The sequence below is a fragment of the Panthera onca genome, chromosome A2 (assembly GCF_046562875.1).
Source record: "Panthera onca isolate mPanOnc1 chromosome A2, mPanOnc1 haplotype 2, whole genome shotgun sequence".
In the NCBI taxonomy this organism is placed as follows: Eukaryota; Metazoa; Chordata; class Mammalia; order Carnivora; family Felidae; genus Panthera; species Panthera onca.
The window spans coordinates 114,116,991-114,137,193 of NC_138340.1; the positions used below are offsets into that span (position 1 = coordinate 114,116,991).

The 20,203-nt window shown below is 40.5% G+C and overlaps 1 protein-coding gene across 1 annotated transcript in view; it reads left to right on the top strand.

The window, feature by feature from the left end:
• The window catches only part of DNAH11 (dynein axonemal heavy chain 11), a 359,440-nt gene that overhangs the window by 322,919 nt on the left and 16,318 nt on the right, over positions 1–20,203 (top strand). Inside the window, exons 75-77 of the mRNA XM_060632677.3 lie at positions 5,313–5,504; positions 8,382–8,501; positions 17,779–18,021. Of these exons, the coding sequence (XP_060488660.3) occupies positions 5,313–5,504; positions 8,382–8,501; positions 17,779–18,021 (555 nt within the window). The remainder of the gene's footprint in view (positions 1–5,312; positions 5,505–8,381; positions 8,502–17,778; positions 18,022–20,203) is intronic.

Here is a 20,203-nt window from a genome sequence, read left to right on the forward strand (position 1 = left end):
CTCCTGTTAATGTTCTTGACAGTGACAACAGTAATTACTTAGGAAGAATTTCAGTATAATATTTAATGCTTTAGATCTGGTTTTGATGTGAGTAAACTTAAACCATCTTTTCAGATTATATCCATGTTGCCTTCTTACTTATATCTTTGTTTCCATCTAAAATAAATTAATAAATATACTTTGATCATCATTATTCTCCTTGTCCAAATTATCACATCTATCTATTCAAGTCTTTTAAGCAAGTTTCCTTTGTGGTTGTGTCTCTGAGTTCCTATTCCCTCTGATTTCCCACCCTGGGGAAACAGTATTCTTATTCGGAGAAGTAGAATGAATTCCAAAGAGAAAATACATAAGATTTGGTGGTAAATATTAAGCTTCCTGTTAGAAATATTATGATTCTGTATGAAGTGTGCTTCACTTTTTCATCAGTATCTTCTGGGCCACCTTAGATTACACTTTTGAAGAATACAGTTAATTACCTAATTAAATAATTAATGTATAGCCTATGTAAACACAGTAGACTGTGTAAACCAAAGGTACTTAAAAAATCTTGTTGGATCTATTATATATATTCAGTATATTTTTTGGTGAACTCTGGCAGGCATGTATTTTTTTTTTTATCTATCAGTTTATAGTTTCTGAACACTTAGGACATTCTCAAGCTCTTTCACAAAGCTAGTACAAAAGAGGATTTTTTGGATATATTTATATAGGATTTATCCAGCCCCCTTGAACAGTTGTCTGTATTTGTGAAAAGTGAGCATTTTATGAACAAATAAGCTTCAGCCCACCTTTTTTTGTTTTTTTGTTTTTTTTGTTTTTTTAGTAAGGACCTCTCTGACAATCTAATAAAACTAGGGATACTCTTCCCAGGGACATACACATTTAAAAATTTGTTGCGCCCCTGAAACCCATGGAGGAGGGGAAGAAAAAAAAAAGAGGTTAGAGTGGGAGAGAGCCAAAGCATAAGAGACTCTTAAAAACTGAGAACAAACTGAGGGTTGATGGGGGGTGAGAGGGAGGGGAGGGTGGGTGATGGGTATTGAGGAGGGCACCTTTTGGGATGAGCACTGTGTGTTGCATGGAAACCAATTTGACAATAAATTTCATATATTGAAAAAAATTAAAAAATAAAAAAATAATAAAAATTTGTTGCATATAATCATAGGAGAATCCTTTCTCCTGTTCTCATTTATTCATTAAAGTATTGGTTCTTTTGACTATTATTTGGAAGGCCACTTAGATTAACTGAAGTTTACATTTACTGGAAAGACTCTTACATACTTCAAGAGGAAATATTTATCTAGTAGAAAGGACCCTCCGAAATATTAAGACTAAATTTGATCATAAGTGGCAAAAACAAAGGTAATCAAAGTTATTCATTTAATGAACTTCCTATCAAACTTGCTATAGCCAAAACCAAACCAACAAAAACTCTAAAGAAAATCTAAAAATTTTAGAATAGTCTTTTATGAATGCTGACCTGTCATGCTAGAAAACAAAATGTGGTTTTACTCACATGATGCAATTCAAGGGTATTCACCTGTACTCCCTGGTCATCTGTGAATAGGTTCCCAGTGCCCTTTAATCAGTAAGAATTATGGTTGGCTACCTATGAAAGAAGTACAAAACAACAGTGGCTTAAAAAAGGTTAAAATATTTCTGTCACATGAGGATTCTGGAGGTAAGTCATTCAGAGTTAAGTGTGTCACACAAAGTTATCAGTCTAGTTGTTTTACAGTGCACTGTTTCTAGAATGGGCTTGCCAGAGTCCCAGGTGGCAGTCCCCATGTCGATGTTCCTGACAGTAGGATAAAAGCTGGAACAAAGAAGATGACCACAGATACGTGTTTGCTTTCTTTTAAGGATGCTTCCTATGAGTTAATACACAGTATTTCTCCTTTCACCTCACTGGTCATATTGAGTCACATTGTGTTCCCTAGCCGCAAGAGAGGCTGGGAGAAGTCCATTTACCTTGGACAGCCATGTGCCCAGCTCAAAGTTGGCAGTGAGACCTTTTAGGACAGGCAACTAGTGATCTGTATCACAGACTTGCCACTTTCCCAAGGCTACTTGTATCATCGTGGGTGTTCTGTGTTGCTGCCATGGTCTTAGGTAGCTGAAGCCTGTGACATGGACCTTGGGTACTCATCCAGGTTAGGGAAACAAGTCACAGTCACCCATGTTGTCTAGGTGTCCTTCTCGGTTGAGAAAAGCACCCAAGGGATCCAGACAAATGAACTGTTTTGTTTGGGTGTTTTTATGTTTTTACATGTTTTAATATTCAAATCAAATTAAATGTGTATTTTTAATCTTACCCCCAAATCAGAATTTACCTCTGAACTTTGATATGTGTGTTAATAAGGAACAAAGTTTAATATTAGTCCTTTATTGGGGTGCGTGGGTGGCTCAGTTGGTCAAGCGTCTAGCTCTTGATTTCAGCCCAGGTCATGATCACGCTGACAGCGCAGAGCCTGCTTGGGATCCTCTCCCTCTCCCTCTCCTCTCTCTGCCCCTCCTCTGCACATGCTCTCTCTCTCAAAATAAATAAATAAACTTTAAAAAAAATTATTCCTTTTCGGAGCATTCCAGAATATCTTTGTAAAGGCAATTGTTAAGTGACCAAGATGTAAAAAACTTTCTTGTGGGATGCTGCTTCCCTATGTATCTCAGCTCAGTAGCACCTGCCTTTTGAAGATGTGCTAAGGGAATACTGTTTAGACTCTTTTCATACCCAGATAATAACTACATTTTTTTTTAATTTTTTTTTAACATTTATTTATTTTTGAGACAGAGAGAGACAGAGCATGAATGGGGGGAGGGTCAGAGAGAGGGAGACACAGAATTGGAAGCAGGCTCCAGGCTTCGAGCTGTCAGCACAGAGCCCGATGCGGGGCTCGAACTGTGAACCACAAGATCATGACCTGAGCCGAAGTCGGACACTTAACCGACTGAGCCACCCAGGCGCCCAATAACTACATTTTTAAAGTCCGAGTATAGATTTCTTTTTCTGTAAGACTTACAGCAGAAACAAATAATTGGTAGCTTTGCATGTAAAATTGGCATCTGTATGCATACAACCCTGTTATGTGTGTGTGGATGCCTGTTCTGTATTCACAGTGCTATTTGCATATTTTCTGATATTAATTTGCTCATCATTTGGTTTATAAAAATATGATTGACCTGAAATGTAGAGTGTTAGGTAGAGTCATACTTTTTCCTAATTAGAAAAGCTTGCTTCATATTTTCTTCCAGTGGCATTTGTATTATCAGAGCATAATGAGCATTAAGTTGTAATTCTTTAATGCTGAGGATAAAACTAAATCAATTATATGAAATATAGATGGAATTAATGTACTTGATTATTATAGGATCTTCATTTCCTCTGGACTATATGTAATTTAGGGAGGGGTTAGGCTTGTTAGATCATAATTCCTAAGTAAAAGTTTGATGCTTCTGTTTCATCTCCTAGAAGTTTTTTACATTTAAAACCAGTATATTTTGAGGGGCGCCTGGGTGGCTCAGTCAGTTAAGTGTCCGACTTCATCTCAGGTCATGATCTTGTAGTTGGTGAGTTGGAGTCCCACCTTAGGCTCTGTGCTGTCAGTGCAGAGCCTGTTTGGTATTCTCTGCCCCTCCCCCACTCCCATTCATATTCGCGCGCGCTCTCTCTCTCTCTCTCTCTCTCTCTCTCTGTCTCAAAAATAAACATTTAAAAATACCTAAACAAAACTAATATATGTTTATATTCTTCAAGATTAATTCCAATTTTGTGGTTTCTATTTTCTTCTCTCACAAGTTTGTCTTTTATTTCGTGTTTAATTGTGGAAACGTTATGTTTAATGATCATATATTTTCAAGCCCCATAAATTACCTAGAAAAGGCTCAGTGCTTTAGTATGTCCTAATGATTTAGTTGGGTGTGCACTGTGGGTGGCCTTGCCAGTTCTAGAACTATATCTGGTAGTAACCCAGAATTCTGATGATAGTTAGAAAGAAACTAAAAAGCTTCTTCTAGTCTTGGAACAAGAGGACAAATCTTGTCTTGGTTTAGACTTACACTAGGAATTGCCTGAGAGACCACCTCTGAACTCCCACCCTGAAGGTGCTAAATATATTTGGTAGATGGCCCGGTTGTCAGATCCAAATGTGGACTGGCTGTAATTTGACCATTTTAAAGGACAAAGCAAGAAGATGAATCTCTGGCCTTATCTTCCTCTACTGCCCAACATCAATTGAAGTAATCCTTGTTGGCCTCACAGAACTGCCAAATGTGAGAATAAAGTACTACTCCCTTTAAGCCAAAGAGTGCATGCCTGTTGTACACCTTTTAATTTCATGGCTGTGGGAGCCATAACCATGTCAGCATGCCAGGATTTAATTTTCCCTCTGTGACTAAAAAAAAAAAAGAAAAAAACACAAGTTACAGATCTAGCCTACAGGGTGTGTGTTATCCAATCTTCCATGTGCCATTCTCTCAACCCAGCAATGAATTCTACTTTTAAGTTCATTGGAAGGAAACCATTTGTCAGGGTGATTATATTAGTTCAGGTACAGTACAAAATTCCAGTGATCCAAATGAGGTAACCTCTCTCCCATATAGTTGGCAGCTCTCTTTCATGAGGTCAGGCACACACCCGGGCTGGTAGGTGCCTCTACCATAACTCACTCATGGCTTCCATGGTTGGCTAGTCGTCATCATTTCTAGCCCACAAAAAACGAAAAGAGTGACAACCAGGGTGAGCGATTTCCTTTTAAGTAAATGGCATGAAAATCGTACACATCACTTCTGCTCAAATTCTGTTGGCAAGAACTTGGTCATATGGCACATCTGGTTTCAAGAGAGGATGGAAATCGTTTTTTGATGGGTGGCCATGTGCCCAGGTAATCTGTATTACTATGAAGCCCCGGGAAATGCAGGGCTGAGGTTAAGTAGTACCCTGCTACGCTGATGAAACTAAGATGGTGTCCTTTGGCCATCTAGATTTTTCAAGGAGAATTTTGCAGGGGAAAATGATCTCAAGCAGTATTATCACTGCTCAAAATGAATGGTCTCATTTTCTAGTGAATTTAGAAGCATTCAGTAAAATAACTGAAGCAAAGTGAAAGCATTTGCCTTAAATTAACAGACTGGCGAACGCCAAATGGTCAGTCTCCTATTACCCCCTCATAGGATGGGCAGCCATGCTTAAAACTGCATGTTACCCCTGTCCGAGATCTCCTGCCAAGTTTTGTGCAAGATTATCGAAAACTCAGACCCTTGTCCTTGGAAACCATACAGAGGGAGAATCAACGATTTTTCTTCTCTCCCAGGATACACTTGAAGCGTGCTCCAAGGAGCAGGAGTTTAAAAGCATCCTCTTTTCTCTGTGCTACTTCCACGCTTGTGTCGCTGGGAGACTAAGGTTTGGCCCCCAGGGCTGGAGCCGCAGCTATCCTTTCAATCCTGGAGACCTCACCGTCTGTGCAGGCGTCCTCTACAACTACTTAGAGGCAAACCCTAACGTAAGTGCCAGTGGTCAGATAACCTCTTCCAAAGAGTGTACTGAATCTGTCAGTCTTTGGCCACTATCAAATGGACCGTAATTTCTCTTCTGAAGCTATTATTGAAATAGCTGACACTATATATGCATCTTCTGCCAAGTGTGAAAAGAAACCAGATCAAAGGTTTTCCAGCAGTGGATGCTCGAACTTCATAAGACAGGTCAAACCAGTTCTACATCAGCAGCTTAGTGCATAAAAAAAAATGTCCTTCATTATGTTAACAAAAACAGTGGTTTACATGTGCATATATGCCAGATTCATTAGGCAGGTAATGAAGCATTTGCACAAATGTAATTACATACAGCAATTCTGACAGTTCATAACACTGCATTAATAATCACTACAATTAGTTCTTATGATGGAAGCAATTTACAGCGCGTCACATGTATAAATAATGGTGCATTTCCTGCATATGTCATTATTATGTATTAAGGATGCCACCTTGTTGTGACTTTCTCAGTAATGTTCCCCTTGATTGGAAGTTAAAGGTAGATGAATGATTTTATTTCATAGCTAAAATGTGTTTTACAGGTGGGGATGGGAATGCCTCATCAAGAACATTTGTGCAAACTCTTGTAAACCCAGTGATTGGATTTTCCAAACGGAAGAACCATTTGTAAGGATTTTCTGGCTTAGTCTTCACAAAAGAAACTTTTTCCATTAAGTTCAATCTGTTCAAATTGAGATCTGTTTGTCAAAAACTACTGGGTGTTGTGCTCTGGACAACAACACCGTTCTATAAGTTTCTAGAACTCCTCCATATTTCTGTGTCTTAAGGTTTGCTTTATGTTCTTCTGGTAGCCGTTGTTACAATTTTTGTTATCAACTCAGTTTTCTCAAGCTTTAGAGGTGATTTGACTGCTATCAAAATAGGTACACTTAGTATATCATGTGGGTTGCTCTCCCAAACAACATATTTTGAGCAGGTTGTAACCACAATATATGGTTTTAATATGGTATGTGATGATCAACATTCCATATCTATCATTTTTTAAATGTATAAAATTTGAGCGTATTTTGACTTTCCTAATAAGTAATATTCTGTGTTGATCTTACCACGTTTTCTTTACAATGTCACATGTAAGGTTGGCTACTACAATAGTTCTGGCTAGAAAGTGAAATGGACCACTTAAAACTTTCATCCAAGTCCATACTGAGGCTGAGACAAAGAGTATTATCCCACTTCAGCTGAATCCTATTCACAGGAGAGTTCGAAATGAAGGGGAGAAGGAGAGGAACGGATTCCTGTCTCTCTCCAGCTCTCACATCCTGAGAGGTGGCAACCCCAGGGAGCCAAGTGGGTCCTGTCTGCCACTGCCCCCAGTGGTGTTCCTGGATCAACACAGCTTTCGGATTTTGACACCCTTTGCTCTCTCAGATGTCTAGACCCAAGTCATTTACCACACATGGTGAAGCAAGTTACCAGGATTTGGGAGTTAAGTTATTACGTACACGGAGTTAGGTGGTACAAATTGCCCTTTTCAGGAAGGCGTATGTAAAAAAGAATAGTTCCCTGGCTGATTAAAATCTTGAGGGAGATCTATATCAGATGGTAGAATGCCTAATGGGTATTACTTCAGCGTACTCAGAGAAATGAAATGGAGAGGTCTTCGTTTCCCGTCCGTTTCAGAAGGACAGTATGGAAGGTGCCCGAAGGGAGCATGGTACAGTCCACTCACCTCTCTCATGGCTCACTCACATCAGACCGGCTTAAAAGAAAGACATATTTGAGGTCCATTTGTTCAAATTCAAATAAACTTGTAGCAAGTACATTGGAATAGTTGAAGCAATTTTACTTGTTCTGTCACATCATGCAACAAATGAAGGCTATAATTAAGTTTTTACTTGAACTGTTGGGAGGCAATCTACTGCCCTTGAGGGTATAAAGGTTCCTGTCTAGAAAGGCTTCATCACAGACTGGCATGTTTTGCAAACCCAGAGGAAGCTAAAGGGGGGCAGAGAGAGGCTTCAAATCCCGTGAAGCCAAATAAAGAGATACCGTTATTTCTTGAATACCACATGGTACAATCATTAGTTCCAACCCTCAGAACAGTCATGTAGGCCAGTCATGCCATAAACCCAGCCCTCACATCAGTCTGTAGCAAGGGGATTGGTCTGCCTGGATTTTTGCAAGGTAATAGAGGTGTAAATGCACCCCAAATTCAGATTGTGTAGCATTTTCTTTCTTTGCCTAGATGAGATCATAAAACCTGCTCTAAATCAGATCATAAAAACATGTCATACCTGAAGGGCCCTGCAAAGTTATACCTTTTCTTAATTTTTAGATGAGATATTGAATGTTTAAAGTTTACCTACATGACGTGTTCTAGGAGCAATTGCTTTAAAATCTGCATCAAAAGTTCATTGTTGGGGTGCTTGGGTGGCTCAGTTGGTTAAGCATCTGACTTGGGCTCAGGTCATGATCTCACAGTTCATGGGTTCGAGCCCCACACTGGGCTGCGAACTGACAGTGTGGAACCTACCTGGGATTCTTTCTTTCCCTCTCTCTCTCTCTGCCCCTCGTCCGCTCGCAGGAGGACACGCATAAGTGCGTTCTCTGTCTCAAAATAAATAAGCTTTAAATCACACTTCCTTTTAAAAAAAAGTTCAGTATTAGTGACTTTTCACTGAATGTATTAAAACACACTGAAAATAATTCTCTCAAATTCTATGGAGAAACCTAAACAATTTCTAAACCTCTTTTAAATGTTCCTGTTGATGGGGATTTGAGGGAACACTGTGTTAGAGGGGCTTGTAGAGAGGCATGTGCTGCTGGTTGACCACTCTGAGACCATTGCATCGGCCTGGAAATGAATACTTGTGTGATCTCCCTCCCAGGTCCCGTGGGAAGATCTCCGTTATCTCTTTGGTGAGATCATGTATGGGGGACACATCACAGATGATTGGGATCGCAGACTGTGTCGGGTGTATTTGGACAAATTCATTAATCCATCTCTGGTAAGGCACTTTCAATCGATTTTACAGAGAAGAAAATTCTAGTAAGATTTTTTTAACTAATGTCACTATATAAATACTTAAATATTACTGAGGCGTCGTGGCCTTTTGTGAGTATATTCTGGCCTACCATCAAGGAGTTTAGAAATGTGTTAGAAATTGTGCAGAGTCTTGGGCTCCATCCCAGAGCTATGGAATCAGAATCTGTTTCACCAAGACCTCCTGGGTGATGTCTGTGTGCGTCTGCTGTGCTGTGCCCAGGTGAAGGGCACATTCACCGACTGTCCGGGTCTTTGGAATAACCCTGGACGGTATGCAGAACTGACACTGTTAGCCTATTTTATAGGGAGACACTGAAGCGTGGCTTGCCCCAGGACAACCCATTCCCATGGGCAAGAGCTCCAGCCAGAAGATAGGTGTACTGATTTCAATTTGGGGTTCTAATATAAGTGAAATTTATAGTTTTCTCCCCGTCACAGAAGCCATGGAGTATTCTAAATTTTGATCACTAACTCTTAACTATGTACATCCTCAGGAAAAATGTGATGTGAGAACTCAGTTTTTCTGTCTGTGAGGAAGGGTAGAGTACCCACTGTACTGGAAGTTGAAAGAGACCACACTCCTTTTCCTATTTCTCATTTTACCAACCCAATATCTGGACAGATCAAATAGGCACTCATTTTGCGTCCAGGCTGCATTCCTGGAAAACGTGCTCAGTCCCTGTTTTCCATATTGAAATAACTGCACGTGGTGGCCACACTTTTTTTCATGCTCTCTCACCAAGGCCTCCATGTTCATGGCCGTTGCCTTATTTCTTAGAAATGCAAGGCACCCTGGACCACGCCATCTTTGTTTTTGCTTGAACAAGACACCAACTGTGTTTAACATAGTGCCAATGTAACTTCTTTGACATTGGCCATGGAATTTCTTTCTAGATGGGTCTCCTGAGGCAAGGGAAACAAAAACAAAAATAAACTGTTGGGACATCATCAAAATAAAAAGCTTCTGCATAGTGAAGGAAACAATCAACAGAACTAAAAGGCAACCTACAGAATGGGAGAAGATATTTGCAAATGACATACCTGATAAAGGGTTAGTAGCCAAACTACATAAAGAACTTATAAAACTTAACACTCAAAAAATGAATAATCCAATTAAAAAATGGTCAGAAGAAGGGTGCCTGGGTGGCTCCGTCAGTTAAGCGTCCAACTTCAGCTCAGGTCATGATCTCCCAGTTTGTGATTTCGAGCCCCACATCAGGCTCTTTGTTGACAGCTCGGAGCCTGGAGCCTGCTTTGGATTCTGTGTCTCCCTCTCTCTCTGTGTCCTCCTGGGCTTGTGCTCTCTCTCTCTCTCTCAAAAGGGCAGAAGACATGAACAGACATTTTCCCAAAGAAGACATACAGATGCCCAACAGATAAATGAAAAGGTGATCAACATCACTGATCACCAGGGAAACACAAATGAAAATGACAATGAGGTATCACCTCATACTGTCAAATGACTTAAGTTAATAACATAAGAAATGAGGTGTCGTCAAGCATGTGGAAAAAGGGGAATCCTCTTACACTGTTGGTGGGAATGCAAACTGGTGCAGCCACTCTGGAAAACAGTATGAGGTTTCCTCAAAAAGTTAAAAATAGAACTACCCTATGATACAGCAATCTTACTACTAGATACCCCCAAAATACAAAAATACTAATTCAGAGGAATAAATGCATCCTGTTGTTTATAGCAGTATTATCTACAATAGCCAAATTATGGAAACAGCTCAAGTGTTCATTGACAGATGAATGGATAAAGATGTGAGATATACACACACACACACACACACAATGCAATATTACCCATACAAAAGAATGAAATCTTGCCATGTGCCAACAATGTGGAGGCATTTAGAGAGTACTAGGCTAAGTGAAATAAGTCAGAGAAAAACCAATACCATATGATTCCATATGGAATTTAAGAAACAAAACAAATGAGCAAACAGAAAAAAAGGCAAACCAAGAAACAGACTCTTAGCCATAGAGAATAAACCGATGGTTATCAGAAGGGAGGTGGGGGGGGGGATGACTAAAATCAGTGATGGGGATTAAGGAATGCACTTGTGATGAGCGCTGGGTGATGTATGGAAGGGTTGAATCACTATATTGCATACCTGAAACTAATATTACAGGGTATGTTAACTGGAATTTAAATAAAATAAAATATGCCAAGGACTATAAACATATAATAGAAAGTAGTGCCATATTTTTTAATGGTTTGAGCAACCTCCTGTTCATAATTTCTCTGAACTTCGTCTCCTAAAAGCATTACGTAATTTTGATACCCTTCCTTGAGTCTATTTTGAGAAGTAATATAATCACATATAAGAAAATAGGTTATATTGTATGTAGTCTAATATAGAAAATTGGGGACAGATTTTTTTTTTTTTTTTTTTTTTTTTGCTACTTTTAATGTTAAACAATTTGGGAGCAATGCAAAAAAAAACCAAAAAACAAAAACAAAAAAAACTTTGCTGCTGTGTGACCATTATTTGTTTTTTTGCGGAGAGTCTCCTGGTCTTTCCTTAGTTCTAATGAGCAGGATTTCACAGGTCAGAAAGACACTTTCAATTTAATACAATTGGAAATCACTCCTCAGAAGAGGTCTGGGAGTAGGTTTCCATGGAGATGGGAAAGATAAACAGTGTTGGGCATGCGACCTTTACAGAGGTTGGTTTCTCCAAATGATGGTGGAGGTCAAGGGGCAGAATGAGGAGCTCCTGCTGATGTTCCCTCTCAGGCTCTGGCCTGAGGATAGGGAGCCAATTACTGTTGCCAAACTAGGCAGTCCATTAACCTTCACAAGGCTGAGCTCCCATTCACAGAGTTGTACAATACATAAGAGACGATAGAACCTCAGGAACGGCACTGGAGTGTGTGTGAACCCTTTAGAAATTTCCGTATCCACCCTTCCATGCAGATCTGCTGACGTTTCCAGGATCGAAATGCTTCTTTTGCAGGGAGGGCACCTGGCAGGCTCAGTGGGTGAAGCACGTGACTCTTGATCTCTTTCAGTTCCAGTGCTATGTTGGGTGTGATTACTTAAATATGTAAGTAACCCTTTAAAAATAAATAGATAAATGGGGCGCCTGGGTGGCGCAGTCGGTTAAGCGTCCGACTTCAGCCAGGTCACGATCTCGCGGTCCGTGAGTTCGAGCCCCACGTCAGGCTCTGGGCTGATGGCTCGGAGCCTGGAGCCTGTTTCCGATTCTGTGTCTCCCTCTCTCTCTGCCCCTCCCCCGTTCATGCTCTGTCTCTCTCTGTCCCAAAAATAAATAAAAAACGTTGAAAAAAAATTTAAAAAAAATAAAAAAATAAAAATAAATAGATAATTTAAAAAGAAAGAAATGCATCATTGGCTGTCTTGCCTCCGCCCCAGACAGTGCTGCCTTCTCAACTCAACAAAGGAAGTTAAAAGCACTTACTGACTTGGTGTTAGATGCTGCAAAACCCCAGTTATTCTGTTCGCTTGCACATGTTTCCTGCTCTTGCTTTTTATAGTAGGAACTTAATCTAACACTTGTGCATTTGCAGGAAGTCTTTTCAATACTTCTCATGTGGGTTAACTTATTTAGAAATTAGTATCTTTGGTTGCACTGAAACATGATCAAGAGAGCAACCCATTAATGGTGTGGGATTTAAAGTTTCCCTCGGAATGTTTTCAGTGGTATTGCCCTTTAGGAGGCTGAGTGAGTTTCTTGCTGGGTAAGTGAGGTTGAACTGGGAGAGGGTTCCCTGACAGCAGTGTGCCTTAGGGGCTCTCTGGTCAGAGTTAGGGAATTATTATTAATTATTCTTCCACGTAAGGTGTATATTTGGCAATGCTAAACGGGTGAGACAGTAAGTTACTTTTGGAAAATAAGGTATCAGGTCACCCAAAAGCTGGAGAGTATTATGCTAAGTGAAATAAGAGAAAAACAGATAACATGTTTTCACTCGTATGTGGATCTTGAGAAACTTAACAGAAGACCAGGGGGGAAGGGAAGGGGGAAAAATAGTTACAGAGGGAGGAAAGGAGGCAAACCATAAGAGACTCTTAAATACAGAGAACAAACCAAGGGTGATGGGGGGCAGGGGAGAGGGGAAAATGAGTGATGGGCATTGAGGAGAGGGCACTTGTTGGGATGAGCACTGGGTGGGGCGCCTGGGTGGCTCAGGTCATGTTCTCACAGTTCATGAGTTTGAGCCCTGTGTCAGGCTCTGTGCTGACAGCTCAGAGCCTGGAGCCTGTTTCAGATTCTGTGTCTGCCTCTCTCTCTCTGCCCCAACTCTGTGCGTGCGCACACACACACACACACACACACACACACTCTGTCTTTCTGTCTCTGTCTCTCTCGCTGTCTCTCACTCTTTTTCTCTCAAAGGTAAACATTAAAAAAAAAAAACTGTTCTGGTAATATAGGGTAACAATTAGGAGGCTGAGCTCTGAAATAAACAATACTAGGGTTCACATTCGATTCCCCCTGTATTTGTTTTTAGACACATCTCCTGAGCCTCAGTTTCCTCATCTACAAAACAACCATTGTCAGGTTTGAACATTAGTACAAGGTTAGAACAACATGCTAAAAATGGAAGGTATTTTATCTATAAGTATAAAGTTTCATGATATGTATTTCATAGTTGACTATCATCTATGATTATAACAATGAAAACCATTTATTAAAAACCTGCTCTGTGCCAGAGGTCAGTACTACACAATTCATGGGTATTATTTCTTCTCCTCACCATTATCGTGCAAAATGGGTATTGATATCCCATGTAATCAAAAAAGAAAGCCAGATTCACAGAGGTCGCACAGTTGGTAAGTAGCTAAACCAGGATTTGAACTCACAATCAGACTCCCCAGAGCACAGACTTTGTCTGCAGTGTGCTACATCATTGCGAGAGCAGATCTGTTTGTGGTATCTGGGGCAGAGGTCAACAAAACACTGACTCGTGTCCTCACTGTGCATGGAGGGTGCCACAGGGTCGTATCGCAAACAAAACCTGACAATCCAGGAGACCAGAGCTCTAGCTTCTGGTTCTGCCACTAACTTGCTGTCCAGCTTTGTGCAGGACCTCTGTGTGCCTCAGTTTATTCACTTGTAAAATGAAGGTACTGTCCACAAAAATCACTAATGCACCTGTCAGCTCTAAAGACATCATGATAATATAATTTAACTTCGAGTGATTTCTGAAAATTCCTCACAGCACTTTGAGGCCATGGCATTTAGGGAAAATACACTCATTTAGACTCACAATAAACTGGGAACTTCTTATCATATACTTTGAGAGACGGCAGAGGAGGTGAGTCTTATTAAATACCAGAATACCAGGGGCGCCTGTGTGGCAGAGTCAGTTAAGTGTCTGACTCTTGGTTTTGGCTCAGGTCATGACCTTATCATTCGTGACAACCAGCCCAGAGTCAGGCTCTGTTCTGACCCCATGGAGCCTGCTTCGGATTCTCTCTCTCCCTCTCTCTCTGCCCCTCCCCTGCTTGTTCTCTCTCTCTCTCTCTGTCTCAAAATGAATAAACTTAAAAAGTAATAAAAAAAAAAAAAAAATGCCAGAATATCAGAAAGCAAAATGTAAGAAGGACAACAGTCATACAGAGTCAACAGAGAGGCAGGATTCTGGCTTTCCCAATGTCTAATAACTGCACCTGCCACTGATTTCTCCAACAAGGACTTCAAATCCTTGATTTTTTTTTTCATTAAGTGGAGGCTTGTTCTCCTTGAGTATGATCCCATTTTTTTTTAATAGCTTTATTGAGATAAATTGAAACTTCCCAATCTCAGTTGGACAATCCACGGGTTTTTTTGCAGCTCTTACCACAGTCTGTTGTAGAACACCTCATCCCCCCAAAGAAACCCCATACCCATTAGGAGTCACTCAACATCCTCTCCCCAACTCCCCAACCCCAGGCAACAACTAATCTTTTTGTCTCTTTAGATTTGCCTATTCTGGACATTTTCTATAAATAGAGTGGTAGGATATGTACCCTTCTGTGTTGACTTTCACTTAACGTTTTCAAGGTTCACCCATGCTATAGGTAACATGTCAGTGCTTCCTTTTTATGGCCAAATAGCAGTCCATCGTATGGATACGTTTTCTTTATCCGTTCTTCAGTTGACGGACATTTGGGTCGTTTCCACTTTTTGGCTATCATGAATAACGATGCAAATGAACATTTATGAACAAGTATCTGTGTGGACGTGTGTTTCCATTTCCCTTGAGTATATACCTAGGAGTGAAATTGTTGGATCATATGGTAACTCTGTTTAACATTTGAAGGAACTGCCACACTAGTTTTCCAAAGTGGTTGTACCATTTTATATCCCTGCCAGCAATGTATCAGTGTTGTACTCTCTCCATAGCCTTGCCAACACCCTTGTTCACATTTTTTAAGCCATCTCGGTAAGTGTGAAATGGTATTGCATTGTGGTTTTGATTGGCATTTCCCTGAACGCTAATAATGTGGAGCATCTTTTCATGTGCTGATTGGCAGTTTATCTTCTTTGGAGAAATGTCTCTTTAGAACTATTGATTCTTTGAGGAGTAACAGTAACCTTCTCAAAAGCCCTGTCCCAAAGGCAAGATAGTGGTCAGTAGGCAGAGAGCTGCACGGTTCTGACCCCGTCCACAAGCAGGAGCTTTTCATGAAGGCCTTGAGTGGGAAGGGATTCAGAACCAGGCGTCCTTGAACACACTGAAATCTTTACAGTGTTCTTAAAGGAGAAAGAGAACACATATGTACCCGTATCAACTAAAACTCACTTTTCAAACTTTGACATCGTGGTAGGAATTTAGAGTGGAACTTTCTTCAGGTTGTCTTTTTCCTTCCAGAAAATCAAAATGTACCTGAATGTTCCTAGGACACAGAAAAGACTCTAACATAAAAGTCTGCTTACGGCGTGCCTAGCTGTTTGCACACGTGTAAATTCCCACAGCCACTATCAGTAGGCTGCTATGAGGAACATCACTTCACTGACAAGATTGAAACTCAGATAAACTGTCATTTTGAAAGGCCACCAGCAACCAAACCTTTCAGGGATGGGAACTGAACCACATCTGGCTGGCTGTAAACCTCAAGCCCTTACCTTTCCTTTGTGGCTCTTTTGTTTTGCTCATTAACGAACATATAAAAGGCACTTTGGGCCTGTTTGTAAAGACTGCCCATCTCTCCAGAAAGTACAGCCATTTGCATTCCCACCAGCACTGTAGGAATATGCGCTGAAACAAATTTGCAGTCCCCATGGCATTTTAACGTTTTTAAGTGGTTCCACTTTTGGGTTTGTTTCTTTGCTTAAAACTCTGTTTTTAATTGAAAGGCAATTTAACTGTGGCTCTTAAAATTTCAACAGTCTAGTGAGCACCATCGGGGAAGACCAGGTCCTTGTTTTTAGAGAATAAAGTTTGGTTTGTATGTATTCTAACTTTTGGTTTCATTATTGGTATTTTGTGCCCATGTTTTTATTTTGACTAATTTATCTTGTAGAATAAAAATGTGAGTTGAACTGTCCCTCACAGTTCTGTTTTGGTCACCCTGAATCAGTGAGATGGCAATTGATTATTCTGATAGATAAATGTGAAATGATAGAAAATGCAGATCAATGAGTGAAACAAACCAAGCTAATAGATGCTGGTGGGGAAGATGGTCCGAGCTGCTCCTTCTCATATGCATTAGTCAAGATTTCTGTTTGTCACAAAATAAAAGACTAGATTAACTTGGAAATCTTCCTGGTGCAAAAGAGAAATGCTGACTCAAATATTTAAAAAGCCTTTGGAATTCACAGCCAGCCACTGAGCATTGTCTCTGAGGCCTCAGGCTCTCTAGGAAACCTGGAATTGTAGGTCTGAGCAGGAACAAACTGCCATTATTCACAGGTGACATGCTTGTGAAGAAAATAACTTCTTTTGTCCCCCATCAGACTGTGAGTCCCTTAAGAACTAGATTATATGAACCTTTTATATTTCCAAGGCTTGTTGTGGTATACTAGGTGATGAGTACTTAGTACTGAATAAACATTCGTGCATATTCACTTTGCCTCTGGGTGAGAGTGAGGGGACCAGATGGCACAACGTACAAAATTGGAGAGAAAAACCCCGATTTCAGAAAATGACTTAGAAAATCTAAGCCTAAAATAGCTCCATTAGGTGAGTGTTAAAAGTCACACCCCTCTGTACATTTAAGCACGTGGAGCCAGAATTAATAGCAAGAGAGATTAGGAAAATCAAAACAGGTTTGTTAGGGTCCCTGGCGACTAAAAACATCAGGTAAAAATCTGAGATTATGCTGAGTGAGGTAGTCCATTCTAAGTACTTGACTGGCTCTGTTCCTCGCTGGTAAGAGAATCATGTCCGTAAATTCTTTTGTCACCTTTTGAAGAACTGTATTCACATAACTTAGGTTTGGTATTGCTCTTTACATTGCCTTTCTTTAGATCCTTCCTCTATGTGGAATGTCTTCCTCTACCGCAGCCTTAATGAAGTACATGGGTATGATAAATGCCTCCTCGCTCCCGCCGTTCATTCATTAGGCACCTGTGTACTGAGCATCAGTATGTGCCAACACCGGTCCCGGGTCTGTGGATCTGGAGGCGAGCAGTGTGGACTCTACCCTGAGTGGCTCAAAGGCATGAGGAAGTGTCACTGAGCTGACCCTTTGTAGATAGTGCCCTCTAAATTGTTACTTACATATACACACTCCTGTTTATTCAGTATGAGTACATAGAACTCTGTATCGTGTAAAAAATAACTTGAAGACTATTATGGCAAGTGCGTACATTAGGAAAGTAAAACCTATAGAGCCATACTAAGATGCATTCAGAATTAAGATTTAAATCAAACATCTTGCCTGGGGAAGTTACTCCTAATTTCCATTTCTCTCTACAAAATGTTTGCAGATGTGTGGGATAATCAGTGACTTGAAGCATTTGATGGGGTGACCAATACATGGCAGATGGTTCAGCTGTGTTCAGGTACCATGTTGCCCTGGGCAAACTGTGGACTAAGGCTTCTCGGGGCAGGAATTCATGTGTGTTCCTTGGACTCCTCCCCAGAGGTCAGCCTGGTGCCAAACACAGGGCCAAATGATCAAATTACAAAAGGGTTGTGAAACATTTTAGAGAGCCCGCTACCTATCCAGCATCGCACCGGGACCTTCTTGTTAAGAGCGTTCTCAAAATATTTTAGGATGTGAAGATTCATGCCCAATTAGACTTGGAATAACTGACTCTGTTCCTTTGTGGTCGAAGGTGGAAGATGAACTGACGCTGGCCGCAGGATTTGCAGCCCCACCTAATCTAGATTATTCAGGCTACCACCAGTACATAGAGGAGAGGCTTCCTCCAGAAAGCCCAGCACTGTATGGCCTCCACCCAAATGCTGAAATAGAATTCCTGACGGTGATGTCAAACACTCTCTTCAGAACTTTGCTGGAGATGCAGCCCAGGAATGTACTCGTCAGTGAGGAGCTGGGGCAGTCCACGGAAGAAAAGGTAGAGGGTCTTTCTTTTTTTGTGGAACTAATCTTGCGTGTACAACTCAATGAATTTCTCCCTTTCTATACAACTTTCTCACCACCACCTAGATCAAAATACATAACATTTCCAACACTCAGGGTCAGTATATCCCTCCCTCTCCCATCTAAAGGTAACTACTCATCTTACCTCTGTCACCATAGGTTAGCTTTGCCTGTGTTTGAACTTCAAATACATGCATTCATGCACTGTGTACTTATTTAGGTCTGGCTCCTTTCATTCTGTGTTATATTTGTGAGATTCACCCATGTTGTTGCATGGGTTAGTGATTCATTTTTGTTTCATATTCTATTGTATGAATATGCCATTTTTTCTTCGTTCTATAGTAGTTGGATGTTTGGGTTCTTTCTAGCTTTTCACTATTACGAATATCCCAGCCATGAACATTCTTGTAATCTCTTGTCACCCAGCACTGGCAACTCCCAGAGGCGTCCACTCATACTTCTTACCCTCTCTGCTGAGAAGTGGGATTGCTGGATCACCGGGTGTAACATGTAGTTTCAGTCGATATTCCCAAGCAGTTTTCAAAAGTGCTTGTACCACTTACACTCCCACCAGCAGTGTGCAAGTGTCCCCTGTTCTCTTTCCTTGAGGTTTTGTGAAAGGTAGTATTTCATCATGGTTTTAACTTTGCATTCCTTAGTCAAGGGATGATGCTGAATATCTTTTCATGGGGTTATAGCCATGTGGGTAGAATCCCATGTGAAGTACCTGCTCCAGTTTCTTGCCCATTTTTTAAAAATTGTTGTCAATGTTTTTCTTACAGATTTGTAAGGACTCTGTTCTCAACGTGTATCCTTTGTCAGATAGACGTATGGCAAACCTCTTCTCCAAATCTGTGACTTGCCTTTTTACTCAGTGTGTTTTTGGCTCTGTCATTTTATGATGTCTTTATCAGATTATCTTGGGAGACTGGCATTGGTTTTTGGTGGTGGTGGTGGTGGTTTGTTTTGTTTTGCTTTTAGCGTTATTCTTTTGAAGGTATCTATTGCCTAGAATGATGGGGATGAGAAATGGACATCAAATGCTATCTTTTTTTTACATTTAGATTAAAATCTTATTTCTCGTTAACTTAAAACCTTACTAGTTTATTTTTCCCCACATAAATTAGCCCATATTCCCCTCTCACAATTATTAATCAGGATTTGAGGGACAAGGATCAGGTTTTTGGAACACACTCTCAGATTTCCTTATCGTGAGGTCTCAGGAATTTTCTGTATTATTTCTTGAAATATGGCCATTTGTTGAGGCACTCGTTGTCATTTAGAGGCTTTAGGATTTGTTGTGTGGTGTTTTATCCCATATACTAACATCTCCCTTATCTGAATGTTACACTTTTTTTTTCTTAAGAAGATAAAAAAGAAAAAAAATCACCCATTTGGCAAAAGCTATAGTATTAACACAAGCAGAGAGGTAGATGAGGTCTTCATTTTGTTTTTTGGGTTTCATTCTTTCCAACAAAGAAGCTGACCGTTAAACCAGAAACTACAAAGCAAACCTCTTGAGATACCTCAACACCCCAAATAGGCAAACAGATTGTAGCAACGAATTTATTGAGTGCTTACTATATGCTAAGCACTTAAGAAAGTACTTTAGGAAGAAACCATTTAATTCTCAACAGCTCTGAGTACTATCAGGATCCCTGTTACAGAATTAAGTTTAGGTGATTTGCTAGACAGCTAGAAAGGGCCAATGAAGGAAATCAAACTCCAGCTGATTCCAAAAGCCACCCCTTTACCTAACTTGCCTACTAAACTGTTTTGTACTTTGTGCAGCTATGGTAGAAGAATAAGACTGCAGGACCTGAAAAATTACCTGCCGGGCGCTAAAGCAACTTGCTGTTAATGCTGTCAGAACCGTAGGCAGTAATCCCAGAAATCAGTGGGAGAGGGAAAGTGGCCTGGGGCTGAAGACAGACAGCACTATCTTCACTCTCTTGTCTACTTTAGGTATTTGTTGGTTTTCCGTAGCTCAGTGAGACCGGATAGACTAAGCATGCACATTGAAGTACTGTATGCATCTTTGCGTCTTTAATGTATAAGATTTTTATTTCTTCAGGGCAATAAGTAAAGAAGACAGAGGCTTCCTCGTTGTTGAAAACGTTGATCTAAACTGCTTCCCCAAATTTTAGGCTGTGTCA